The 25,556-nt window shown below is 38.3% G+C and overlaps 1 protein-coding gene across 1 annotated transcript in view; it reads left to right on the top strand.

The window, feature by feature from the left end:
• The window catches only part of LOC117403493 (cilia- and flagella-associated protein 299), a 151,029-nt gene extending 128,883 nt beyond the window's left edge, over positions 1-22,146 (top strand). Inside the window, exons 5-6 of the mRNA XM_059003577.1 lie at positions 18,506-18,635; positions 21,993-22,146. Of these exons, the coding sequence (XP_058859560.1) occupies positions 18,506-18,635; positions 21,993-22,091 (229 nt within the window). The 3' untranslated portion in view covers positions 22,092-22,146. The remainder of the gene's footprint in view (positions 1-18,505; positions 18,636-21,992) is intronic.
• Positions 22,147-25,556: the final 3,410 nt, after the last annotated feature.

Raw genomic sequence — 25,556 nt, 5'->3', positions numbered from 1 at the left:
ACCTATTAGTCAACAGATCTTTTTCATGGCAAAGGAAACCAAACAAAATCACAAAACAAAACAAGTAAATTCGGCTGCGTTTGGTTTGCTTTCAATTTTTAGTTATATTATACAATGCAACAATCTGTTAAGTGTCAAATTGCAGGAGCTTCAGGCACAATGAAGGTCGCATATTTTATTACAAAGAAGGCAATGCAATATACGGTGGATGCTGGTATTTGATCTATATAAAGGATGCTGTGATGTATTTTGGAACCAAACACTCCCAAGATTTTCGTACAGTGAGTGGAAAAAACAGTGAGTGGCTGGCAATCTTGGGCTCAGGTGTAAAGGGCAGATGGCCACTTTTACACAGCCACATGGTGGGGGGGGGGGGGGGGCACATGGAGGATAGTTCAATGAAGACGGTTTGCTAAGCCTGAACAGAGTGAGTGAGTGAGAAAGAGGAAAAAATGGAAAGTTAAACAAAGTAAGAAGAAAACGCTGTGATAGCCGTAGCTTTGGTGTTGATTTGGTTAATTGTGATAGTTTGTTTGAAGAAAGAGTTTTGTTTAAACCGTTTATTTGTGATTAAAGTGTGCCAAGGAGCTTTAAACTGAAGTTTCGTGTCTGACCAGCCTTGACCGTCCACCACTACGCCACAAAGCTATTGTTAACTACAGGGCAATTCATGGAGAAAACAAATATTCCAGTTGTGAGACCCAAATCAACAAGACTGTTTCCTACTCAAAATGTAATGCAGTTGTCAAGCCTGTAGGGATCGAGAGCTGTCTGCTGCTAGTGGACCAAAATGCAAGCACCCTCAAGATGCTTCTTTAATCCACTGCAACTTGTTTTAAAGAACCTGCTTTACTAGAATTGTTTTTAATCCCCATGCACTTGTAAATTTCAATTGAGCAAGCAGATGTAAGAGATCCATTAAAGAAAAACAATGCTGCTTTTTTTAGTTTAGCAGATGGTTGCAAAAATCTTTATTAGCTGGTAAACCAAGGTGTGTATTTCTTATTAACCAATGACTATTGGACTATTTATATATATATATGAAGCTGTTGAATACCACTTTAAAATCTGACTGGTTAAGTAGTACTAAGCTAATTCCTGAAAGTAACATTTTCATCTTGTAGCATTTATAAAAACAAGGAGTGTATAATTTATACAGTGGTGGTTAAGTGTCATTAACTCGAGTCCTAAGAAGTCACAGTCTTTTAGTTTAATTCTGGAGTCTTTCCAAGTGTTGGAGTGGTTTAATTTTGTTCTATTATAGACTGGGTATGTACTCTAAGATAGAGACCAGATAACATGTCTTTGAAAGCATATGTGGAAGTAATTTTTATTTTCAATATATTTAGCTTTTGTATATTTTCCTTGCTACACTATAGAACTGTAGGAAAAATTAAATGTCCCTCACTGGCAATTCAATGCTTACATACAGTACCAATGGTCTTTCATTTCTTCATTTCAGTAAGTCATATGAGCTTTTTACACTTTTGGTTCTGACGCCTCTATACAGTTTCATAGTTTCTCCTGTTATCAGCATGTTTGGCCTTGATCTTCATGAAACCCAACACAAATATAGGACTCTGTTTAATAAGATGACATATGCAAATTCATTTTGAGTAGGCCAGTAATCTTTGCATATTTCAGCAAAAGGTGACTTGTAATTGTGGTTTCCTTTTAAGAGGCTGCAGATGCTGCCTCCCAAACACATGTATGTGATGGACAGACATGAAAGGGTAACGTAGCTCATTAATGTTCTGATTCTGATCGCTTTGAAATATGGTATAGAAGGGTCCTCCTGAGGCTATGGGATAATGTATGCACTCCCTTATCATCAGTCATGCACCACTGTGAACATTTAATAGATCAAAGGCATTCATTACTACATTAACACACCCAAAAATATTGCTTTCCTCAAGAGACAAGAACAAGCTGGTAAGAAACAGTGCACTGATCATTTTAACATTGAAGCCATATACTGTATATAATTATATATTTTCCAATATATACTACAATTCTGATAATATGACATATCGGGATTAGTAAGAATATTTGGTGATTGTAAACAATAACTGAAAAGAAAATGTGTTTTATTGAAATGAGCCTCTATACACTGCCTTGTTGAATAGTTGGTTGTTCCGCTATTTAATTTGCAGTCAGTGGATTAAAGAACTGTTAGCTCTTGCGCATTGAGACTGTGAAACTCCTTATCCAAAGCTGGCTCTACACCTACAGTAATCAGCTTGCTTGAGCAACTAGTTACACCCCAAGTTGTTAGCACTGTGGACACAGTTTACACGCGGCTGTGCATGTTAGGTGATTGAAGTAGCAGGGACAAGACACGTACAAAATGCTAGAGCTTAATCTGTGAAACTAAACATCCACACAACAAATTCAAATTACATAAACATGTATATTGTGTTGTCTAATGTATAAATCATATTTTTATACATGTACGTAAAAGAAAATATGCCAGGTAATTGATACTCCATGCTTATAGATATAATGTGTGATTGAGCTTGAGAAAACAACATATTGCTAACACAGATTATGTGAACCAGTTTTTACACCAAGACTATTTGCAAGATGTTTGTTATTTTGTGGGTAAATATGAAATACTTTTCACTGCGTTTCTGATGTATTTTTGTTTTACTTATTTTTTTGCCAAATCTCTGCACCTGTGTGTCAAAAAGTCAGCCACTGCTGAACAAATATTTACACTGCTGTACATTTTTATTGATTTTAAAAATAACTATTTGCAGCGCTTGTCCATTTTATATTAACACTGGTAAGCAGTTTTATTTTTATTTTTGTAAACCAACTTTATTTAATTACTCGTATGTATTTGTTTATTCCTTGGGACACCTGGAGAGCCCTTTTTCAAATCCAACTCTTGAGTGCAAATAGCAAAACAAATTAAAAGGGGAAATGTTGTTATTGCTTGAAAAGTTTTGGAGGTAATCCAATAATTACATAATATGTTTAGGGTACACTTGATTGTCTTATGCATCAGTTAACCTGTATATGTTTTTTTATGTAGAAAAAGGATAGTAGTCGCAGGAGGAGGTTACATACAGGCAGAGTGCTGGACAGAGCCTTCATATAGCCTGAGATTATGATACACTCAAATGTACAGTAGTGTGCAAATATATTAAAAACCTTGATTTGTCATTTATAGCCTTTATATACTTACCTGCATGAAAACTTCAGGGTTGGCGCATTTAAATTTCCGGTCAGTAGTCCATGATATAGAAACAATAGTCAATCATGTGTGAAAATGTTAGACCATGTTGTGCTTTAATCAGGCATCTAAAACAACTTGTCATGCATTTTACTATTTGTGGCTATGTGTTCCTTTTCTCTTACTATTTCTTTTTTTTTTCTTATAAATTTAGACGTTGCCAATTATTTTTTATTATTTTCTCTGTATTTGGAATGGCCAATTATTTTTTAAGCTCAGCTCACCGCTACCACCCCTGTGCTGACTCGGGAGGGCGAAGACGAACATACACTGTCCTCCGAAGCGTGTGCCATCAGCCGACCGCTTTTTTTCACACTGCGGAATCACCATGCAGCCACCCAAGAGCTACAGTGTCGGAGGACAACGCAGCTCTCGGGCAGCTTACAGGCAGGCCCGCAGGTGCCCGGCTAGACTGTAGGGGTCGCTGGTGCGCGGTGAGCCGAGGACACCCTGGCGAACTTACCCTCCCAACCCCCGGGCGACACTCGGCCAATTGTGTGCCGCCCCCTGGGAGCTCCCGTCCACGGTCGGCTGTGGAATAGCCTGGACTCGAACTCGCGACGTCCAGGCTATAGAGCGCATCTTGCACTCCACGTGGAGCGCCTTTACTGGATGCGCCACTCGGGAGCCCCCCTTCTCTTACTATTTTATATTAATTGCATGTGTGGCCTATTAAAGTCATCAATTAAATGAGACAATCGAAAGTGGGCTACTGCTCCATCGGGTGAACTTCACAACATGCTTTTTGCAATCCACATTGGATTAAGTCCATCAAATGATATCGACAGTTATTAACTACAAACATTTCAGATGCTTGCAATGTCATTTATACAAACTTCTTAGCGTAAATTTGGGGTCTGTTGTATACAATTACCTTTACCAATATCAAATCTGGCCTCTGCCTTTTAAGCAAACATTACAGATACTAGGTGAGTGGTTATGTTTGTATTAATTGGGGTGACTGCAGGACATTGGCATACCACATGTGTATTAGTTTCAGAACATCATGCTTTGTGCACCATACCACTATCCTTTCTTTGTAACAACTGTCTGATATTGGTATGAGGCTTGCAAAGCTGATCAAACATAACAGTAAGATTAAACATAACATGTGAATACCATATTTACATTATTCAAAACAGTTTTACAATCGGGACTAATAATGTCTTCCTCCAGTAGGGGGTGCACTTTTGGACACTCCCTTTGTTGGTCATTTTTGCAGGAGTACAATTTACAATTTTGACTGCTCATGTTATAGTATTTCCTCTACATACAATTTTTCATTATTTTTCAAGAAATAGGTGTTAGCCAACCATTCTTTTGGTGGCTGGCATTGTCGCTCCTCATATGTTCCTTCATACTGTACTGTTTAGAGCATCATTATTGGACCATAGCCCTACCTCTAACTCGGGTATACTGTTTAGTGTCATTGTTTACAACTGTGGAGGCAAAAAGCATGGAGGTCAAAGTTCATGCTTGATTCGTTTAGTATAAGATGACTCTTATTATTCTCTTGTTCTCCTTTTCTCCATTGAAAGATGTGCTCAGGTTTTCATATGGGTCTCCATGACTTCAGCCACAGGACATAAGTTGAAAGCCTTTTGGCCATGACTGTGGTCCCAGTGCACGTTTGAACTGCAATTGTACATGTTGTCTTTGTTTAATGCACTGTGTCTTCTTCACCATGGTTGTAGGAGGGTCCCATCTGGCTTCCGTTATTCTGTGTAGAGAGAGAGATCGAGTGTAGTATATACTGTTATGCAGTTTTTATAACTTTCCACTTGTGAAATGTGATACCATTTTATTTATTTTATGTTTTATTTTATGATAATTACTCCCACGCACACATTGACCTTGTCGGTTACCGTGTATGGACCGTGCATTTTTGGGGTGAGGGGTCTCTTTGGTATAAAAACCCTGGTCGCTATGCTATCTCCTACTTTAATTTCAGTCTTTAATTGTTGTATATTTGCGGTCATTTTCAGCTTGTATTATTAATACCAGCTTCAATTTTGAGCTGTGCTAATCTGTTCTGCACCTGTGCCAAGTACTCAATTTGGTTTTGTTTTATTTGAACGCCTACCAGGTCAGTTGGATTATGATCTATTGGTAGCATCATTATTCTTCCTGTCATAGTTTCATGTGGGCTGAACCCTGTTGATCTGGAGGGTGTGGCCCGTATTTTGGCCAAAATTATTGGAATGGTGTGAGGCCAATTATTTCCTTTTTTAAGCATTCTACCTCTTTTTAAATGCATTCTTAAAATTCATGTAGCTTGTTCTGTCACTCCTAAGCTCCAAAATTGATAGTCTTATATGAGGTTGATGATGGATTTACAATAGTTAATTTCCAATATATTCTTATAAAATTGACAACCTTTTATCAATTTCTATATTTCCAGGTATCTCCAACGTGTATCAATTCAATCCCCATAATATTCTTGCTCAGTTCTAAATCACAAAAAAACACATCGAGCATCATCAACACACACCCATCACTTTCCTTGAGCATACTGGACCTTACACAATTAATCTATTAATTAATCCAGAGGCAGTCTGCAAAGTAAACCACTCACAATTTAGCTTTGTTTCAGAGGTAGGGGTTCATTTAAGTACATATTCATTGTTACAGTAATTACCCTATTACTGCCCATTTGAATCAATTTCATTTTAATTTTACATTTGATATGTATATTCCGCAGCCCCCTCTCTCTCTCCATGTTAAAGTTTATCTGCCTATAGCATTAGCAGTTTTAAAACCACGCATTCTCAATCATTTTTTATTTTTCCTGCAGCCAGTGCTTGCTGCTGGCTCCACCCAGCTCTGTCTGTAAAACAGCATTCAGCTAAGAATCGCTCCTATAACAGATAATAGCTCCCTTCTTTTCTTCATATTTTGCCATAGCTTATAACATATATTAAACATGTTTTTCAAATCCTTTTAAGTTGTCATTTGTGAAACCAGATAGTAATTAATTTTAACTGTTATCTGCAATATATTTTAGTGCCACCTTTGCAGCATCAGTAGCAAATTGGCTGATAAGATGAGTATCGTTCAATGTTTTTTTATTTTTTTATTATTCCTAAACAGAAACTGGCTTCCACTGTCAAACTGTAAACAGATTCTGTCTCTATCTCAGAGTCTAATAGCTGCCAAACGCTCTACTAATTTGTAAACACAGTTTACGCATTCCCGCACACACATAAAATTCACACATAGTTAAATGCCCCAAGACAAACACACAAAACGACGTACTTCAACATGAAGGCAGTTCGGTGCTAGTAACATAACTCGATACTTCGTAGTTCTGAATTTCTGTTTCAATATAATTTTTTTATTATTTGTTTTCCATTCATAGAAAATGTTATCTCCCTGCTCAGCTCAGGCATGAACTAAACAATCATTAATAAACAAATTCTCAAAATTACCATTACTCTACTTTGGAAAATACATATTATAGCTGTTATCTATTTTATGTTTTGTCATCATTGATTTTACTGCCAGATTCCTTCCACCATGTGTTTAATTCCTGTTCGGTTTTACACTCAAATGGATACAATCCTTTTTTTTTCTCATTTCTTTTAGTGTTTGATTCAATTTGGTTGGCGCTTGTTCTACATATGATATATTATTGGCCATTTTAATTTGATTATTTTCCCTTGTATATAATACTCAGAAGTGCCACTAGAGGGCCTCTCAGCGACCGAGTCTTGTATATCAATCCTGGGCAAAAGCTTATCTGTATTGCCCGTAGGCCTCACACACCAAGGATTTCAATTCATGTGACTCTGTTGCCTCAGTGGGTCTTACGGTCGAGATTTTGACGTCACCTGGCTCCACACCAAGATTTACAATTTGCCCCTATCCTTTTTTCTTTACTTATTCTTTTATTTTGTCTGTGGATTCTCTCTCCCTACCATGAGATCTCTCCGCTGAGAGATTCTACTGTGAGTATCTCGACTCACTAATTCTTTGCCGTTCTCTTACCCTTCATTATTATGTGTTATTATTCAAAAACGGACTCACCGGATGAGATTATGACGCTGACGAATCTGAAACCACACACCATGAAACATTGTTATGGGTTGCTTTTCAGGAATCCCGGGTTTCGGCACCAATCTGCAGTGAAAAAATTAAGATTATGAATGTTTTTTGATCCAAGAAAACTTTATATACAAGAAAGGTATACCTCCAATACAATCATATAAGTAGGGCTTTTGTTTTTCGGGTTTTATTAATTGTATTTTGCTGTGCTTATTTTTAGCAGGGCGCATTCATTTCATCTTTTAAAATACCTCCCTCCCCCGTACAGGGTCAGCCATGTTTAATGTGGCATGGTGCGTCCATTTTGTCTTTTAATGCACCTTCCCCCTGTCTCAGGGTTAGCCATGTGTAATGAGAGAATTCTAAACTTCTAAACAATACTGCCTATATGAAGCACATTCACACACAATTTAAATAATGATTAAAAACAACTTAATGTAAAACTTAATTAATACCTCATGCAGAAAACATTACTACATTTTCAATTCAGAAGTTTGTGTGCTTGCATGTGATGTTATGCAGTAGACATGCCATTCAAAACTGTTATTAATGTAATTTTGGACAAATAATATAAATGCCTGAACTTTTCAGACTGCCTGTGGGTGGCATTCATAAGTATGCATCTATTAGGGCTTTTAATCAGTTAAAGATGAATCATTTCATTGCACAATTGAACTTTAAACAGTTAATTGCTTTATTAAACAAGTTATCAAATCTTTAAATGAAATACAGTAAAGTACACAATAAATACAAAAAATAAAGCCATTCATTAAACACCTTTAGTAAACATGTACTGAAGCAGCTATACATCTTTGTCCTGTTATTTTTTATATTATTATTTTACTTAATATATTGAAGAGACTGTTACTGTACTACAATTCCATATCAGACAGGAATTGGTGCAGAAAGCTTTGAGATGAATCAGACAAGCATAGAGGGGAGACTTTCCTCTTGTTTGTACATTGTTCCTATGTTATTATAAGATATGTGATTAATTAGTTAATCTATTATCCATATGCTCTGAATAACTGGTTTTAAAAAGCATCAAGAATAAAAGCCTTACTTTCTGTTTTATGTAACCTTCATAGATTCTGAAAACAATAGAGTGCAGGTTCGCGTCCTGGCTGTGCGAAGTAGGCTAGTCTTCGCTGGGGACTCCAAAGGGAGCGTCGCATTGGCCCAGGCGCTCCCGTGGATTAGGGAGGTAAAAACGGCAGGGATTGTTTCTCCTCATCGCTCTACAGCGAACCTTGCTGATCAGGCGCTCAGTGAGCTCAGAGCAGACACCTGCAGGGCTGGCTTTTGTCCTCCAGAGGTTGGTAGCTGGCTGTCATCCGCTCTCGAGTTCCTGGGTGAAAAAGGAAGCTGGCTTGGTTGTGGGATCGGAGGACGCCCACTGAATCTTCGGGCCTGAGCCATGTGGGGAATTGCTGAGGTGAGGAGAAAAGCGATTGGGCATTCCAAATTGGGAGAAAATCGGGGGGGAAAAATTATAATTGGACACACTAAATTTAAAAAATAAATAAATAATAACAATACATAAATAGAACTTTCTATTCACACTACCTATATAATTCATGTTCATCACGTTTTGAAGAAATGTAATTGTAAATGAAGTGAGTGGCTATATATGTGGATAGGGTAAACTCAACTCTCTCGGATCACTGTTAATTACACTGCAGTCCTCTTCATTCATATAGTATAAAGTCATGGCTGTCATCATCTGAGTACTAGGGGGTTCAGACACCCTGAACCTGAACCCCCTGAAATGCTGTTTTTTCAGCTGATTTAGTGCACAAAGTAATCAAGATCCATTGTTACAGTTGCTATAACTACACATGCCTTATTTGTTTTGCCCCAAGTTAAAACAAGCTCCAGCCAGGTCTTAAATTAGTGGATATTAATTAGTGGGTAGTTTGAACGAGCATAACAGAAATAAATCTGCAATTTGCACCTAATTAAAATGGCCATGCCACCCACACCACAAAAAAAGTATGAAAAAGCTAAGGCTAAATTGGCACTGTGTTTGAACTACATAATAGCTACATTACACCAGCAAGCCATGGACAAACAGAACGAAAGAATTGTATTACTGCAAAAATATTACAAATGTGTACCTAGTCTCTGCAAATCATTAAAGATAAGATTGTCTATCAGAACAACATCTGGTGTGCACCTTTCAAAGCAATATATAAGGGAATACATGATGTGTATTACTAGCCTAGCCTCCCGTGAAGCACTATTCTTACAGGGTTGCGTGATACCCTGTCTAAGACACACTAAGAAGTTACTGACTGCTAAATATTTTTTGGCAAGTTTTACAACAATTTAATCTTTCATGCAAATACACTCATGTTGAGGACAGTTTGAAAGTTTTTTTTCCACTCAGGATAAAACTAAGATGAATAATTTTTAACAGACGTGGGTGTTGATGTGCTTAGCAAACTGCCATGTTAGTATTTTTGGAGTTCGTTTTTAGGTGTGAAAAACAATGGGCCACAACAGGATTTAAGGTAACTTTTGCTTTACAATGTAATAAAAGTACTCAAACTATGATCATTTTATTTCAAAACAAGGCCTCACACTGTCCCACACACACCACATCTTCCAGGTAAACATCATCATCGCCAGACCCCTTTTTTTTATTTTTATTTTTTGGTTGGCTACTAGTTTACTCAGATTGTATGAAATGGATGACAAAGCTTTACACTGAGTCACAGGTCTCTCAACGTGTTTGACATTTTCTGTCCATCTCTTGCAACTTGCTGATTAAGTATGACACATCTGGCATGCTTTATTTTTTTTAGTAACAATCTGTCATACTATGGACATTTTCTATGGTGCATGTTGGTTTGGTATTTATGTAAGTATTGACAAAAAACAGTCCAGTCTTGGCTACATGATAATCTATTGTGTTTATGTTGGAATTGTTGTATCACAAGCTGTTTTCAGTATTACTGTAACTGTAACTGATTAGCCAAGTTTGTATCGAAGAAATGTTTATCACCTGAATGCAACTGAAACAAACCTATAGGTTTCCCAAAAGATTTCTACTGAAAGATATTCAGCAAAGCCTTGAACCAGCCAAGAGTGTGTAGATTTATGATCTGCTAGAGACATTAGTTGAGCGCACTGTGGTTGTATGCTAATTTTCAAAGATTTATAATTCAGTCTTGGCCATTAATCTACTACACCTGTTGAACTCTGCAATATAATTACATTCTAAGAGATTTTTGATGTGTTTTTTTTGGGGGGGGGGTTTACATCTAAAAGTTATACTTCTGCAGATGAGTCATTGCAGGTACCCGGCACTTCTGTATTTTAAACCTGCCTCAATTCTGCGACGTCACTCAAAATTTCAACATCCCAGTAAGGTGTTTTTTAGCCCACAATCTCTTTTCTGATGGTTGCACATTACAACTAGCAAAAGGCATGGATAGCAGAAAGCCTTGGGTATACATCAGGTTTTAAGGTAGTCCACAAGACCCCGGTCTCTTTTTATTATTATTATTATTATTTATTTCTTAGCAGACGCCCTTATCCAGGGCGACTTACAATTGTTACAAGATAACACATTATTTTTACATACAATTACCCATTTATACAGTTGGGTTTTTTTTTTTACTGGAGCAATCTAGGTAAAGTACCTTGCTCAAGGGTACAACAGCAGTGTCCCCGACCGGGGATTGAACCCATGACCCTTCGGTCAAGAGTCCAGAGCCCTAACCACTACTCCACACTGCTGCCCACTACTTTTACTACTAATTATTAGATTGAAAATGTACAGAAAAAATGGGAAAATATGACAATGTAGTTATTGTGCAGGTAGTCCCACGGCATTGAGCACATTTCTGTTTGCAATTAACTTTATTCAGTCTGGGATGTTTTTTTCTTTCTTTTTTGTAATCTCCTAGCACTCAAAATTAAAAGATGTTACACAAGCATACAGATCTTAGGAAAGAAAAGTTTTGTGTAGTATATGCTATATTTAACTATATATTATGCATATCAACGCTTTTTGTTTTTTTTAAATACCAAGTTAGAGCCTTTATAGTAGATTTATCACTATAATTATGACAATACCTCTCATTGACACAGAGAAAGTAAAATGAGGAGACAAAATGGCAAAGGCGCTGAAAAGGTAAATACCTGTTTATTAAACCACAAGTTGTAAATGTTTAAAACATCATATATAATGCTACCACCAAAAAACTTTACTCTTCTTACAGTTAAAGTTCAGCTTGTCTTGGGAGTAAACCTTCAGATGTGTGCAGTAACCCGGGAATGCTATGAGATATGTGAAAAAGGTTATTTAAACGGCAATAAAAATATGTCCTGAGGTCATCTGATTACTCCTTTTTTAAATAATCCTGGGATTTACTTTGTTACCATAGTTTGCTATGTTTGTCCTAACGGAATTGTGGCAGGATAGCGTCAGGAATGAGACCGACAAGAAGCTGCAGTTTAAAGTGCTGTTGCACATGTTTATTTAAAAAAAAAACACAAATCTGGAACAATCAAACAGCACAATACTGACCACAAACAATAATGTCAGGCTGGGCATTCGCCTTCACTGACCAACACAAAATACAGCACATACAGTGAAACACACACAGTGAAACAAATACACTCACCCCCTTTACATTCCCACACACACACTATTTACATTAAGGGCTTTCGCCCTGCCACACACGTCCCCTGGGTGAGTGCTTCCCCAAATGCAGAGTGTCTGGAAGCCCAGGTTGAGGGCTCTGACCCATAGGCACCGAGTAGGGACATGGAGGGGGTGGTCGGGGTTGTGGTGGAGATGGTCCCCTCGCCTCCTCCTTTGGCCGAGGTGGTCCTGGGCCTTCTGTAAAGGGGCGCTCATTTAACCCCCGTGGTTACCACTGGGCTTTTGTAAGGAGGTGCCCGTTTAACCCCGTTGGTGACCCCTTGGCTGCTGTGAGGGGGTGCCCGTTTAACCCTCTTTCTACCCCCTAAGCCAGAGTGACTTTTTCCCTTTTTAGGGCTCCTCTACAGAGGGTGGCCCCAACACTGGCAGCGGTGCTGGGTCCTCCGGTAGTGCCGGCTGTGCTGGGCCCTCTGACGATGGCGAAGCTGGCAGCAGCACATTGCTCTCTGGCGGTGGTGACGCTGTCAGCGGCGCGGGGCACTCCAGCAGTGGCAACGTAGGCAGCGGCACAGGGCACTCATGCAGGGGTGGTGACGCTGGGCACTTCGGCAGGGGTGGCGGTGACAATCGTGACGCTGGACCCTCTGGACACAGACTTGCGGACGCTGAACCCTCTGGACTGCAACTAGTTTTCACCGTGCTCCCTTCAGCAGCAGGTGTAACAGCTGCTGAGATTGGCCTGGCTCTGGAGACGGCAGCAGCTCCTCTCCCTTTTGCACTGGAGATGGCAGTGGCTCCTCCTTCTGGCGCTCGGATAGGCAGCACCTCCATTTCTGGCGCTCGTGCAGGCAGCACCTCCTTTGCGCGCCTCTGAGAACGACCGCTCCTCCCCTTCTTTCAGGCAGGCGGCAACTCCTCTTCACCCTGAAGGGGGCAGCATACCGTAGGATGCCTGAACTCTCCACAGGCGAGGTACCAACCTTGGTCCTCTAGGCCTGGAGGACCAAGCAGGACTGCAGTTTTTTTTTTTTTTTCTTTAACTGCAGTCCCTCTCTGACATCTGCTAGGATAGCGTCCGGAATGAGACTCAGATAAGAAGATGCAGTTTAAAGTGCTGTTATAGTTTAAATCACAAAATACATGAAAACAAAACACAGCACATACAGTAAAACACACAGTGAAACACTAATCTACTACTTCACCCACACAAAGGATTTCTCCTCCCTTAAATACATGTGGTCATAACCCAATTAGCACTCAATTACCTAACTGGGGAATGGCCACACCTGTGATTGCTATCCCTGCCAACTGTACATTCCCACACACACACTATTTACAACAGGAGTAAACAAGAAATAACAATTCTTACAAAATGATCCAAAAATAATTAAACTATTTGTTATATTATTCATTGAATAAATTCCAAGGCAATCTACATCTGTTTGCTTCTGAGCCATGTCTTATATCAAAGGTGTATTGCATAAATTCTGAATTTGGCTTCAAACTTTTTGAAGAAAATGTCTATTTCTTTAATCATGAAAAAGACACTAGTGCATTTTCCACAGAAACAGTAAGAAACTAATTAGATAATGAATTATAAAGGTCTTTCTTTCTGTTTTAATTTGTAGTGGCTGACAGGAATTGTCATTTCTTGGGCTTTGGCTTGTAACCCAAAACACTTACATTTCCTCTCCTTGTATTGCCTGTTTAATAGTACACATACTGTAGTTTAGCCCTTGTTCTTGGGTGCATATTATTTGTTTGGGTAGCATTTAGTATATCTGTGGTAAATACGCTGCCTTGAAATCTCTAAATATCTTGCAGGATAAAACCACCAGAATACACAAAATGGCTCTGCCTTTAAAGCTGTCCGGTATTCCTACTCAATCAATCAATCAATATTTATTTTATATAGCGCCTTTCATAGTGGACCACCATCACAAAGCACTTTATAAGATAGTGAGTACAGTGCATAATACATTAAATACAGTGAAATACAGGAAATAGTACATTAAATACAAACAGTAAAAAACATTGCAAATACATTAAATACAGGCATAATACATTAAATACAAGGCTAGGATGTGAATTCTAAACATTGTGAATGCGTGTGTCATGCAGAATCATACAAATAAGATGAAAAACCTGAAATAACAATTTAGACAACAATTAATAACAGATAACAGGCTTGAAGAGCACTGGAAGCAAGAGAGAACAAGTGGGTCTTGAGAGTTGATTTGAAGCGACACACACCAAAGCTGGGAGAGAGTTCCAGAGAGTCGGGGCCATGAAGCTAAAAGAGCGCTCTCCGAGTGTGGTGCACTTTTGCTTGGGTATAACAAGCCAGTCAGAGGACCTCAGCTTGCGTGCAGGGACATAGCGGGTCAGCAGGTTGGACCTGTGTGATGAAGGGCCTTGTAGGCAAGCAGGAGGAGTTTGAAAGTAATCCTGAACTGTACAGGATTACTGGCAGAAACATTATATATTTTCTAGTAACAGAGTTCACTTGAGTTTTCTCAGGTAGCATTATGGGTCTGTAACACTAGCACAACATTCATAAACCAAACAAGGAGACATGAGCCACATTTTTAGTACTATAATTGGACAAATGTATTCTGCTTTTGAAAGCATTCACATTTATTTTAAAAAAAGGCAAACTTATTATTATTTTTTTTAAACTTTCACTGCCAATATATAAATGTAGTACATGGGGTTGGATTGAAACACCTGCCAACACCTCACATAATGGATCTCTTAAAAAGCCTTTTTAGCAATTTAAACCCAAGATATTGAATTCAGGGCTTTAGCACGAGACAAGGAAACTCAACTAACACATGGATTTCCTTTCTGCTTTATCCATGTTTGCCAGAACCAATCAACACATCTTACAAAAGTATAACACTCAAACTACAGCATTTTATACTTTAAGACATCAAATGCCTCTGGTCTGGCAAGGAAGCTGTAGAGCTAATTATCAATGTAGATTGTTTTCATTTCAACCTACAAAAAATAAAAAAAAAAACATGTGTAACCACTCAGTCTGGTTTAGAGTACTTACAGTCTGTATGAAACAGCATAGGAATGTATAAAGATGCAGATCAGACCTTTACCATAACTAGCTAGAAACTAATTACCAGGGTCAATGTCGACATGTTTCTGCCCTCTACAAAACAATGCACCTTATGTACATATACTGTATTTATTTCAATGTGCATGCACTGTAACACAAGCCTAGTCATGTAAATCCTACAGTCTTCAAGGTTTGCAATGCACATAGTGTACAATGTTTGCTGTCTGCCTTGCAAGTTCTTCGTTCATTTCTAACAGAAATAATGAGTGAGCAGCTTTGATTTCTTTTGCAGCATGGCCAAAGACATCTGTTTTTCCTGTGCTTTCTGATTTTCCATCTTAATCTATATGTTATCACTCTAACATCTTACATTATAATCACCATTGTATGTTGCATGTTTGTAAAGCACTTTAAGAATGACTTTAATCAAATATACAAGTGCAGTCTTTAGCATGGCACAGCAGGAACACAAACATTCTATTTGCGTGGCAGTCAGGGAGTTAAGCCTATTCCTGAACTTGAGTCAGTTTGAGACATTGTTAGAGAAATACAATACAATCCACTGTAAATCTAGCTTTGTCAACAATGGTTTTAAAATCTTTTGGCGGATTTTCAACTTCTCACTTAAAACTATATTACATTACTGTTTTTGTCCCTTTAACACTAAACTTCCAACATACCAATGCTATTAAACCTTGTCATTTCACAACTTATGTGAATATAAGTAAGTGAAATAGGAAAGGGGGATCAAATCGGATAGAATCAATTCATTTCTCATTTATTTTGGATCGTATGAACCTTCAAATTACCACAAGCTTTCCTCTTTTCTTGGCATGTCTGAAATCCAACTGTACTTGAAATTCAAATTGAAAACAGGCATAGCAAGCTACTGTCACGATTTGGCATGTTTAATTAAGTGTGCTAGAAATGCTTTTTCTTTAAGGCCAAACGGCATTATGTTTTCTGAGAACTTGGAACATTTTTGAAGAATATTAAAAATACTGTGGAAGAGGATTATGTATTTCTATGTACCGGTAAACTAAATTGGACCTAGAATAAAATGTGTGTGATAATCTTAAAATTCTTAAATTAAGTCATTATGTCATCGCATCTACCATAAAGTCACATTGCTTAATATGACTAGAAGAGGCTTCCCTCGAATATTTCTTTTTCTCTTGAGGTAACCAGCTGAAAGTAAAATTTCTCAAGCATTTTTCCCTAAATTGCTCAAATCAGAGCCTTTGTTGCTTGAACTTTGCACACATATTTTTCTATTGCAGGAAAGGGCCTACACGTTGTATTTATAGGTTTCACCGTAGGTGGTCAAAATGTATTATTATTAGTTGTTAACTGTGCGTACAAAGTAAATCCATAACATATGATGGACCAGAACTAATATTAATTGAATTGGATTATATATATATATATATATATATATATATATATATATATATATATATATATATATATATATATATATATTGTAACACAGCAGGGAGGGGATTAAAATCCTCCCTGCATAAATCATGTACGCCTGCACATTTTGTTTATTGTTTTGTTTAATTGTGTTATTAGTTAATTATGACCTGCACCTGGCTGTGATTGTAAATTAGAGCCAGGTGCAGCATATAAAAGAGAAGCAGTCAGTCTGCTTGAGGCTGCTGTGTGAACAGCCCGCTTGCGAGTGTGTGCAGCCGTACAAGAAAAAAAAGGTAGTGTGGAGTATGCTGTATAACTTTGTGTTTGTTTTGTTTTCTTTGGCAACAGGTAAACAGCTTAACTGTCCTGTTTATAGTTTAGTTTCCTGCTTGGTGTAGTTAGTGCTCAAAAAGAGCTAGGTGTTTGTTTTGTTTGTTTTGTTTTTGTATTTGTTCATTAAAAAATGAGCGTGTCAGCGCTGGAAAAATCCATTTGTGTCGTGGGTCAGTAATTTAAAGGGGCAACGAACCCTGAGTGGTGCAATTGTGTTACAATATATATATATAGGGCAGCAGTGTGGAGTAGTGGTTAGGGCTCTGGACTTCTGACCGGAGGGTCGTGGGTTCAATCCCAGGGGGGGGACACTGCTGTTGTACCCTTGAGCAAGGTACTTTACCTAGATTGCTCCAGTAAAAACCCAACTGTATAAATGGGTAATGAGTAACTTACAACTACGTCTCACCCGAAAGACGGAGCACAAGGAGGTTAAGTGACTTGCTCAGGGTCACACAATGAGCCAGTGGCTGAGTTGGGATTTGAACCGGGGACCTCCTGATTACAAGCCCTTTTCTTTAACCACTGGACCACACAGCCTCCTTAGCAAAGACATGGAACTCCAGGTTTGTGTCTGCGGCTGGAGCAAGGCGACAACGGTCAAGGGTTTGAAGATTGGTCAAGGGTTTGAAGATTCATCAAAGGAGAATGGAAATGCTTGAGGGAGAAGGGACAAGGGCCTCACATTGATCAGTACTTCTTACGAAGTCAGTCAAGTCAGTCGAATGAAATCCAGCGACAGGAAGCAAACTACAGTTCGCAGGATATCAGCACCCCTGTCATAGAGTCGAGGAGCACATGTGGATACAGCTAGTGATTAACCTAATGATCCTTGTGAACCTGGAAGAGGTTCGGGAGAGCAGAGATAGACCTGTTTGCCTCCCAGGAATCAACCCTGGTCTCAATGATAAGAGGCGGGACCCACTGGGAATAGATGCCTTGGCACACCAGTGGCCGGAGGCATCTGTTATACACGTTTCCACCGCTCCCCCTGCTCCTGCTGTTTCTGGAGAAAATCAGGCAGGACCGGGCCAAGGTGCTCCTAGTAGCCCCATTTTGGCCGAGGAGTCTGGTTCTCAACCCTGACGCAGCTTCTGAGTGGCCAACCGTGGAGACTGCCGATGGGCCACGACCTGCTCAGTCAGGCACAAGGGACCTTATGGCGTGGTGCTTAATGCACTTATGATGCCTCCTTTAAGCCCCTGCATTCAGCTAAGCTGAAATTTCTATCATTTAAATCGTCTTTCTTGCTTGCTATCACCTCCGCAAAACGGGCGAGTGAGATGCAGACATTTTCTGTAGCGAACACCTTCTTCATTTTTACAGTGGGCAGGACAAAGTTTGCACTCCATACCAATCCTGCCTTTTTGCTGAAGACTGTCTCAGTGTTCCGTGTCAACCAGTCTAGGGAATTGGAGGCTTTCCATCCGCCTCCTTTCAAGTCTGACAGAGAGCGACAGCTCCATACGCTCGGCCCAGTTCGGGCCCTGGCATTTTATGGTGACAGGATGAAAAGTTGGAGGCAGTCCAAATAATTTTTTGTCTGCTTAGGTCGAGCCCTGTCTAAGCTAACGCTGAGATCTGTGAGCGCAGTCCTTTTGATACCTCTGGGGTGGAGTCATGACTGCGTCACAGGCTCGGTGAGCAGCTTTGGTACACAATTTTCAGGATTCAGGTCTTTTAGGAGGTAAATACCCATTCGGTAATGGTTACATTTCTATTTCAGGGAATCAGGATTATGATAATAACCTGACGTTATGTACATTATCTTTTTTTTCTTTAATAGTTTCTATAACTGGGAAACACAAGTTTCTACATCAAACCCCAGCCCAAACTACCAGGTCATTGCTGAGAATTCGTCTGGACTGCTTTTCAAGAACAAGCGGGACAGGAAAATACTAAACATGGATCCAAAGGTAAAACAAATGTTCTTAATGTGCTACAATTGCCATGACTGATATTTTTCCTTCACTGAAGCACGTTTCGCTTGAAGTTTACTGCATAACCTGTTTTCTTTTTTGTACAAATGAAAACAAATAGTGCTGGGGTGCCCTTATTGAAAACACCTGTTTGTTCCCATTGCTCATCCTTGTTCCTATTACTTTGTGGTCAGGATTTCCCAGCCCTTGCTATTTAATTCTACATTTCTATTCCTGTGTTTCAAAATCTATCATTCTCTATATATTTATTGGTAAATCTTCTGAAAAAGTGAAAGATATAAAACAATGTTTGGCATTTTTGTACCTGTACTGTAATCAGTTGTTCTAAAATGAATCCTCTGCTAGCAAAAATGTATTTTGCTTTTTTGGTTTTTTTTTTTGGAAAACAGAGAGCTGTATACTGAATGTGGTAAACACACCCATACCATGTTTCACATTAAAAACAAAGGGATTGAAGCCAGGCAGTAAATTGGCTGGTTTGTACAGACCAGATCTCATGCTGGTGGTTCCTTTGATGTGACTGCCATTGAACAGGGTTGCACAGGAACAGCAACCATAGAAATGATTAAATATACATGCAATGTTTTTAAATACATCACAGAAAGTAATATGACACTTGTATTTGTTATAATATTTCTTGTGAAGGTAAGGAGTAAGATTACTTGCTGTATTTTATGAAAAACTATGAAAAACCCAAGAAAAGTACCCCAGCAAACAGTTTCCTAGATCAAATTGATCTCCCAATACTACCAGAGCAAGAACGAGATATTTTAGGTTCACCTAGTACATCTTTAGAAATAGAAACAGCCATTAAAAGTACGAAAAATAGGAAATCCCCAGGTCCAGATGGATTTCCGAATGAATTTTATAAAACATTTAGTCAGGAAATAACCCCATTATTAAAAGAAGTTATAGATTACACTATACATACTAACAAAGACACATGGCGTGATGCCACGATAACTTTAAGTAAAAAACCTGGCAAAAATGTATTGAACTGTGCGTCCCATAGACCAATCTCCCTAATTAACTGTGATTCGAAAATTCTAACAAAAATTTTAAAAAAGAATTGAAATGATCATTTCAAAGCTTATTAAACCAGACCAAACAGGTTTTATTACAGGTAGACATTTAACCGACAGTGTTAGGCGACTATTAAATATAATTAAGTACTCAACAATTCACCAGACAGAAGCCTTTGTACTCTCCCTTGATGCTGACAAGGTATTTGACCAAGCTGATTGGAACGTTTTAATATCTACACTTCACAAATTTGGGTTTGGTGACCAATTTATAAAATGGATACAAATCATATACTCAAGTCCCAGAGCTTCGGTGCGCACCATTAATAACATTTCTCACTCATTTCCACTCCAAAGAGGCACGCGACAGGGTTGCCCACTGTCCCATCTTTTATTTGCCCTCAGTATAGAACCCTTGGCAGAGGCAATAAGATCTTCTCAAAACATTAGGTGTTTGCAGGTCGGTACAACAGAACACAAAATATTGTTATACGCTGATGATATTATTCGCTATATAACGGAAGCCTTGATTTCCACTCCAAATATTTTTAAAATAATTGAGGAATACGGTGCAACGTCTGGCTACTGAATAAATAGGAGCAAAATAGTAGCTATGGACAAATACCTACTAGCATTAGAGAAAACTATCCCTTTCGATGGACTTCCTTAAGTATTTGCTGTCTAGGTGTTAATATAACTCCAAATTATGATAAATTATATATGGCTAATTTTCCTACAATATTAGGTAAAATGTGTGAAGATCTAGAATGAGGGATGCCACTGCCTCTTTCATTAGCTGCTCGCAAAATAAATATCCTTCCACATCTTTTATATCTATTCTCAATGCTTCCAGTTAAAATTCCAATCCTAACTCAGCTTGATCGAACTACATCCAAATTTATCTGGCATGTATAAGTTACAAAAAATTACAGCTACCAAAAACATTTGGAGAGCTAGGTCTGCCTAACTTAAAACTTTATAACTGGGCTGCACGTGGTTTATGGTTAGAAAAAATATTGTCAGTCAATAGGAGGCTGTGTGGTCCAGTGGTTAAAGAAAAGGGTTTGTAACCAGGAGGTCCCCGGTTCAAATCCCACCTCAGCCACTGACTCATTGTGTGACCCTGAGCAAGTCACTTAACCTCCTTGTGCTCCGTCTTTTGGGTGAGACGTAGTTGTAAGTTACTCTGCAGCTGATGCATAGTTCACACACCCTAGTCTCTGTAAGTCGCCTTGGATAAAGGTGTCTGCTAAATAAACAAATAATAAAAATACCATCAAATTACTGCAACCTGTAAATACAGATAACCTCAGGATAGACTGGATGACTTATCTGCAGAAACCAATATCAGAGCCAATATACTCAGCCACTACCAGTAAGAGAAGTAGAGAATTTCAGTTTAAATTAATTAATCGCTTTTTTATAACTCCTGACAAACTTAAAAAATAAAGAAAGAAATCCCCTTCATATATTGGTGACAGTGTGGACAAGTAAGCACAATATCCCATGTCATATGACATGGTTTATTTAGACTTCCAGAAAGCTTTTGACAAAGTCCTGCATTAAAGATTAATTCTCAAACTGAACACAGTAGGTATTCAAGGAAATGCATGCACATGGATTAGGGAGTGGTTAACATGTAGAAAACAGAAAGTACTGATTAGAGGAGAAACCTCAGACTGGAGCGAGGTAACCAGTGGAGTACCACAGAGATCAGTATTGGGTCCTCTGCTCTTCCTAATCTACATTAATGACTTAGATTCTGGTATAGTAAGAAAACTTGTTAAATTTGCAGACGACACACAAATAGGAGGAGTGGCAAACACAGTTGCAGCAGCAAAGGTCATTCAAAATGATCTAGACAGCATTCAGAACTGGGCAGACACATGGCAAATGACATTTAATACAGAAAAGTGTATGGTACTGCACGCAGGCAATACAAATGTGCATTATAAATACCATATGGGAGATACTGAAATTGAAGAAGGAATCTATGAAAAAGATCTAGGAGTTTATATTGAAACAAACACTCTGAATTGCTTTGTTTGAACCAAGATATAATTTATACTGGATACCTAGGTATATGCTATGGCATAACTTCAGAAATGTACTTATGTTAAATAATTCATGTCAAAACTTCTATACTGATGTATTGTGTTGCTCGTCAATAAATACAAAGTTTTTTAAAAAATAAACATGGTTTGGAGGTTAACATGTATGCCTAAATACTACTATAAATCAAATCCTGCTGCTCTCAGCATCTTTTTGAGCCAATATATATATATATATAAACTTTTGTTTCTTCTCTTAGGTGTCACCGGGTGATAATTCTACACGGACCCCTCCTATACAAACAGCCCTCTACATCCAAGCTGTGATCTATGATCACATCACCAGAAGGAAGACCTAACTTAAAACATGGATAAAACGTCATTGCTGGGCATGAAATAAAATGAAAACCCTCAGTGTCATTTGTTTGCTTGTACTGCAGCCTTTCACTTGCTTACAGTACTGATTCCATTACGCACAGCATCTGGATTTGTAAAATGAATAAACAGTGAACCAGTTCAAATATGGGAAGCACTGCTTGTCTGTTTCAATATACATACATGTTCTAGCTGCGATTTGTTTCTGTTTGAATGCAGCAGTGGGGAAATCGCAATCTTTTTTTGTTCCTAAAAGAGAATCTCTGAAACATCTGCAAAAATAGTTAACCATTCAAAGGGGCAATAAATGCAACCATATGGAAATTGCAAGTTGCATGTAATTTTCCCCTAACCTGAGATATCTATCCTATCGCACAAGATTACAGTAGTGAAAAGTGGTCTGATCTCTGTCTACAGTACATATTAGCATTAAAATATCACTGAAGACAGTACATCAGGGAGGTTTTACAATGCAACTCATACTGCATTGTTTAATTTAGTTGTAGTATGTTTCAATGAGGATTTCCCTCTATGTGTAACATGGTATGTGCGTGACTGGGCTAGATTTGTTATTGTGTCTGATGCTCAGTTCAGTTATAATAGCTCCCCACATAACCCAAACTCAGTGTGTGACTGAAAGTAACCCCTCCACAAGCTGTTAATTGTTTGTATTCCCTGTAGCAAGCCGTCTGAGTTTATTTGGATTCCCAGAAGATGTGATTTAGGTAGCAGTAACCTGCTCTGGGACCTGCACTGTGCAACGTTTCACTTTGAAATGTTTGTTCTGTTTACATAAACAAATGAAGGGCGTAAGGACTTGGAGAGATGGTGGGTACTTTAATGTCACCCCCCAGGCTGCGGGAGCTTCAGCTGGACTACAAGAATGTTTCCTTTTTTACAAAGTAAAAAGGGAAGTTGTGTTAAAGCAATCCTTGCATTCACAGATGCAAGGCTACTTCACTTCAAAGGCTAAACTTGTATGAATTTACTCCAACAGTCAATTAGCTTTTCCACCCTGTTTATAATTAAATTACTCAGGAGATCTTTTATAACAATTTTCAGGAGTAATTATGTTAAGGTATGACAGATATGGTTTAGTTGGAAAAACACAATAAACAGAAGTATGTGTTTCATAAAGTCAGTTTGACCAAAATGTCATTACAATATTTAAAAAATGTAAAACCTTTCTCTTTGGCTATTTTGGCATTCCCTGTCCTGTGAGCCACATTCTTCTCATTGTAAAAGGCTGGAGCAGAACCTGCGTTTTTGTTACCATACTCTACCCATAGTACCGAGGCAGCGCCAGTGTCAGTATACAGCATGATGATAAATCAGTAATGGATGGTAAATCTATAGGCAGCCTTTTATTATATCTGCTTTCCCAGCTTGTTTACTCTAAATAAAAAACAAATGATACATAAGCGAGACACAAAGAACTAAGACCTCAAGTGGCATAGTAAGATGGGGAGTGCTGTCATTTTAACCTTTCCGATTCTTAATCCATCGCTGAAATCATTACACCACATTTCCTTTCCATGTTAACTTAAATCTCAATTGTGCTAACAGGCACACGGTGTAAAACTAAATGACAGTGAACATACTGCCCAACCAAATCCCACTTTAATAGATAAGAATCAATGAAATAGTGTTCATGAAACAGATGGGTTCTACTGTGTCTTGCCATATTGCATTTATTTACTTACAAAAGGCTGTCTTGTTACTGAGTCAAACATTTAACCAAATCACAACAGCAACCTCAGAGGTGAGAGGTCGTTTTGGTTTTCATCCAAATTAAAAATGGTTTACATCTCCATGTTTTTCAGGCCACAGTCCTCTTATGTGGTATGATACCAACACTGTAACTGACCTCCTTTTTTCTGTCAGGGTTATTTATATTCTGATTATTCAAACACCTACAGATGGAGGAGCAGATGTTTGAAGTTGGATCTGTTCCTCTTACTTCTTGACTTGAAAAACATTAACAAATACAAAATATGTTATATATTGTTATTTGTCATTAATGAGTCACCTTCATAAGAGAGGTGTGTGTTATTACAAAACACCTCTTGGTTTGATGTATTTAGCTATCAGTAATAATGAAATAATACAGAATACCAGTTTGTGTAACAGTTTAAAACACGTGTTTTAAGAGTAAAAAGAGTATGTTTGAGTCAATAACACTACAGTTAAGTGGTCTAATCGAATTCTCAAAAGAATTGTGAAACCATCCGAACACACTTTCTTCCCATGTTAAATCTTAAAATGTGTGACCCGTCAGTGCAGTAACCAATCTTTAATGGTGTTAATGAAATGTTCATTGTGGAGTCTGATGAACCTATGAGAATACTGGAAGAGAGGACTGCACGCAATCTCGCGTAACATCTGGTAGGACAACTCCCTAAGCAATACGGTATCTGAAACATAACATTCAAATATTCAGATGTTCATGGGGGGAAATAATTATTTCCTCATGAGCGCCCTTGAAAGGGAAAGACTGAAAGAGCGTATTTAAACTCTTTATATGGGACGTATTTAGTGTGTAAGGGATGCGATGCTGCATCCGGATCAGGCTGCGATGTGCAGGATGTGTCTGCTTCAGTCAATTGAACACTGCAAAATAGAAATGAGATCCGTTAATGCCCTGAATAAGCCACTTTATTCAGTGCCGCATCAGAAACACAGGGCTTTGCTGGTGTACTCTGCATGAATTTCTTTATACTACTGTACTTATTAAATACAAAATGAGTCATTCAACTGCTCACGGGCGATTCGTGAAAGAAAGCAGTTTCCGGTTATGTTGTTTTACTTTTAGCCTTTGAGGTATGATTAGCTATAGCTAGGGAAGTAAGGTGAAATTGATTTGGTTTGAAGAACAAAAAAATAAAAACGTCCAATTTGTGTTATGCTTATCGCTCAGAGACAATGCGTTGCCAGTCCAGTTTATGTCCCGGAGTTACTGAACATACTGTACTTAACCTTTGTCCTACTGCACTTTACAAAATATGAGTCAGGTAAGCTTTTGAGACCAACATACTGCAACAACAATAGCAAGACAGACAGATTCAGTGGAATGCCAGAGAAGGATGATGATGGATTATCCGTGTTATGCATCTGTCTGTAAAACTTCATGTTAAAAAAACATTAATAGGAATGGTGATGCTGCTCGTAAATTGATCGTTCGAATACTAGAATGGGTAGACTACGTTTGGGAGTTAAATATTTGTTATTTATTGTGTTCAATTGTGATGTGTTTCAAAGTTGTTCTCCAGTGTGTAAATTCCCATCTTTAAAAATAGGGGGGGAAGATCCTGTTAAAGTTACAGAACTAATTTCGAAAGGTGCTTTTTGTACCTTGGAAAAATTGAATGATTTACACTAGGAGAATAAAAAAAAAAAAAAAAAAAGCTTTAAAACCAGCCCTACTATATCTCTGTATTTATATACTTTAC

The sequence above is a fragment of the Acipenser ruthenus genome, chromosome 1 (genome assembly GCF_902713425.1).
Source record: "Acipenser ruthenus chromosome 1, fAciRut3.2 maternal haplotype, whole genome shotgun sequence".
NCBI classification, from domain to species: domain Eukaryota; kingdom Metazoa; phylum Chordata; class Actinopteri; order Acipenseriformes; family Acipenseridae; genus Acipenser; species Acipenser ruthenus.
This window is presented reverse-complemented; position numbering and strand designations above follow the sequence as displayed.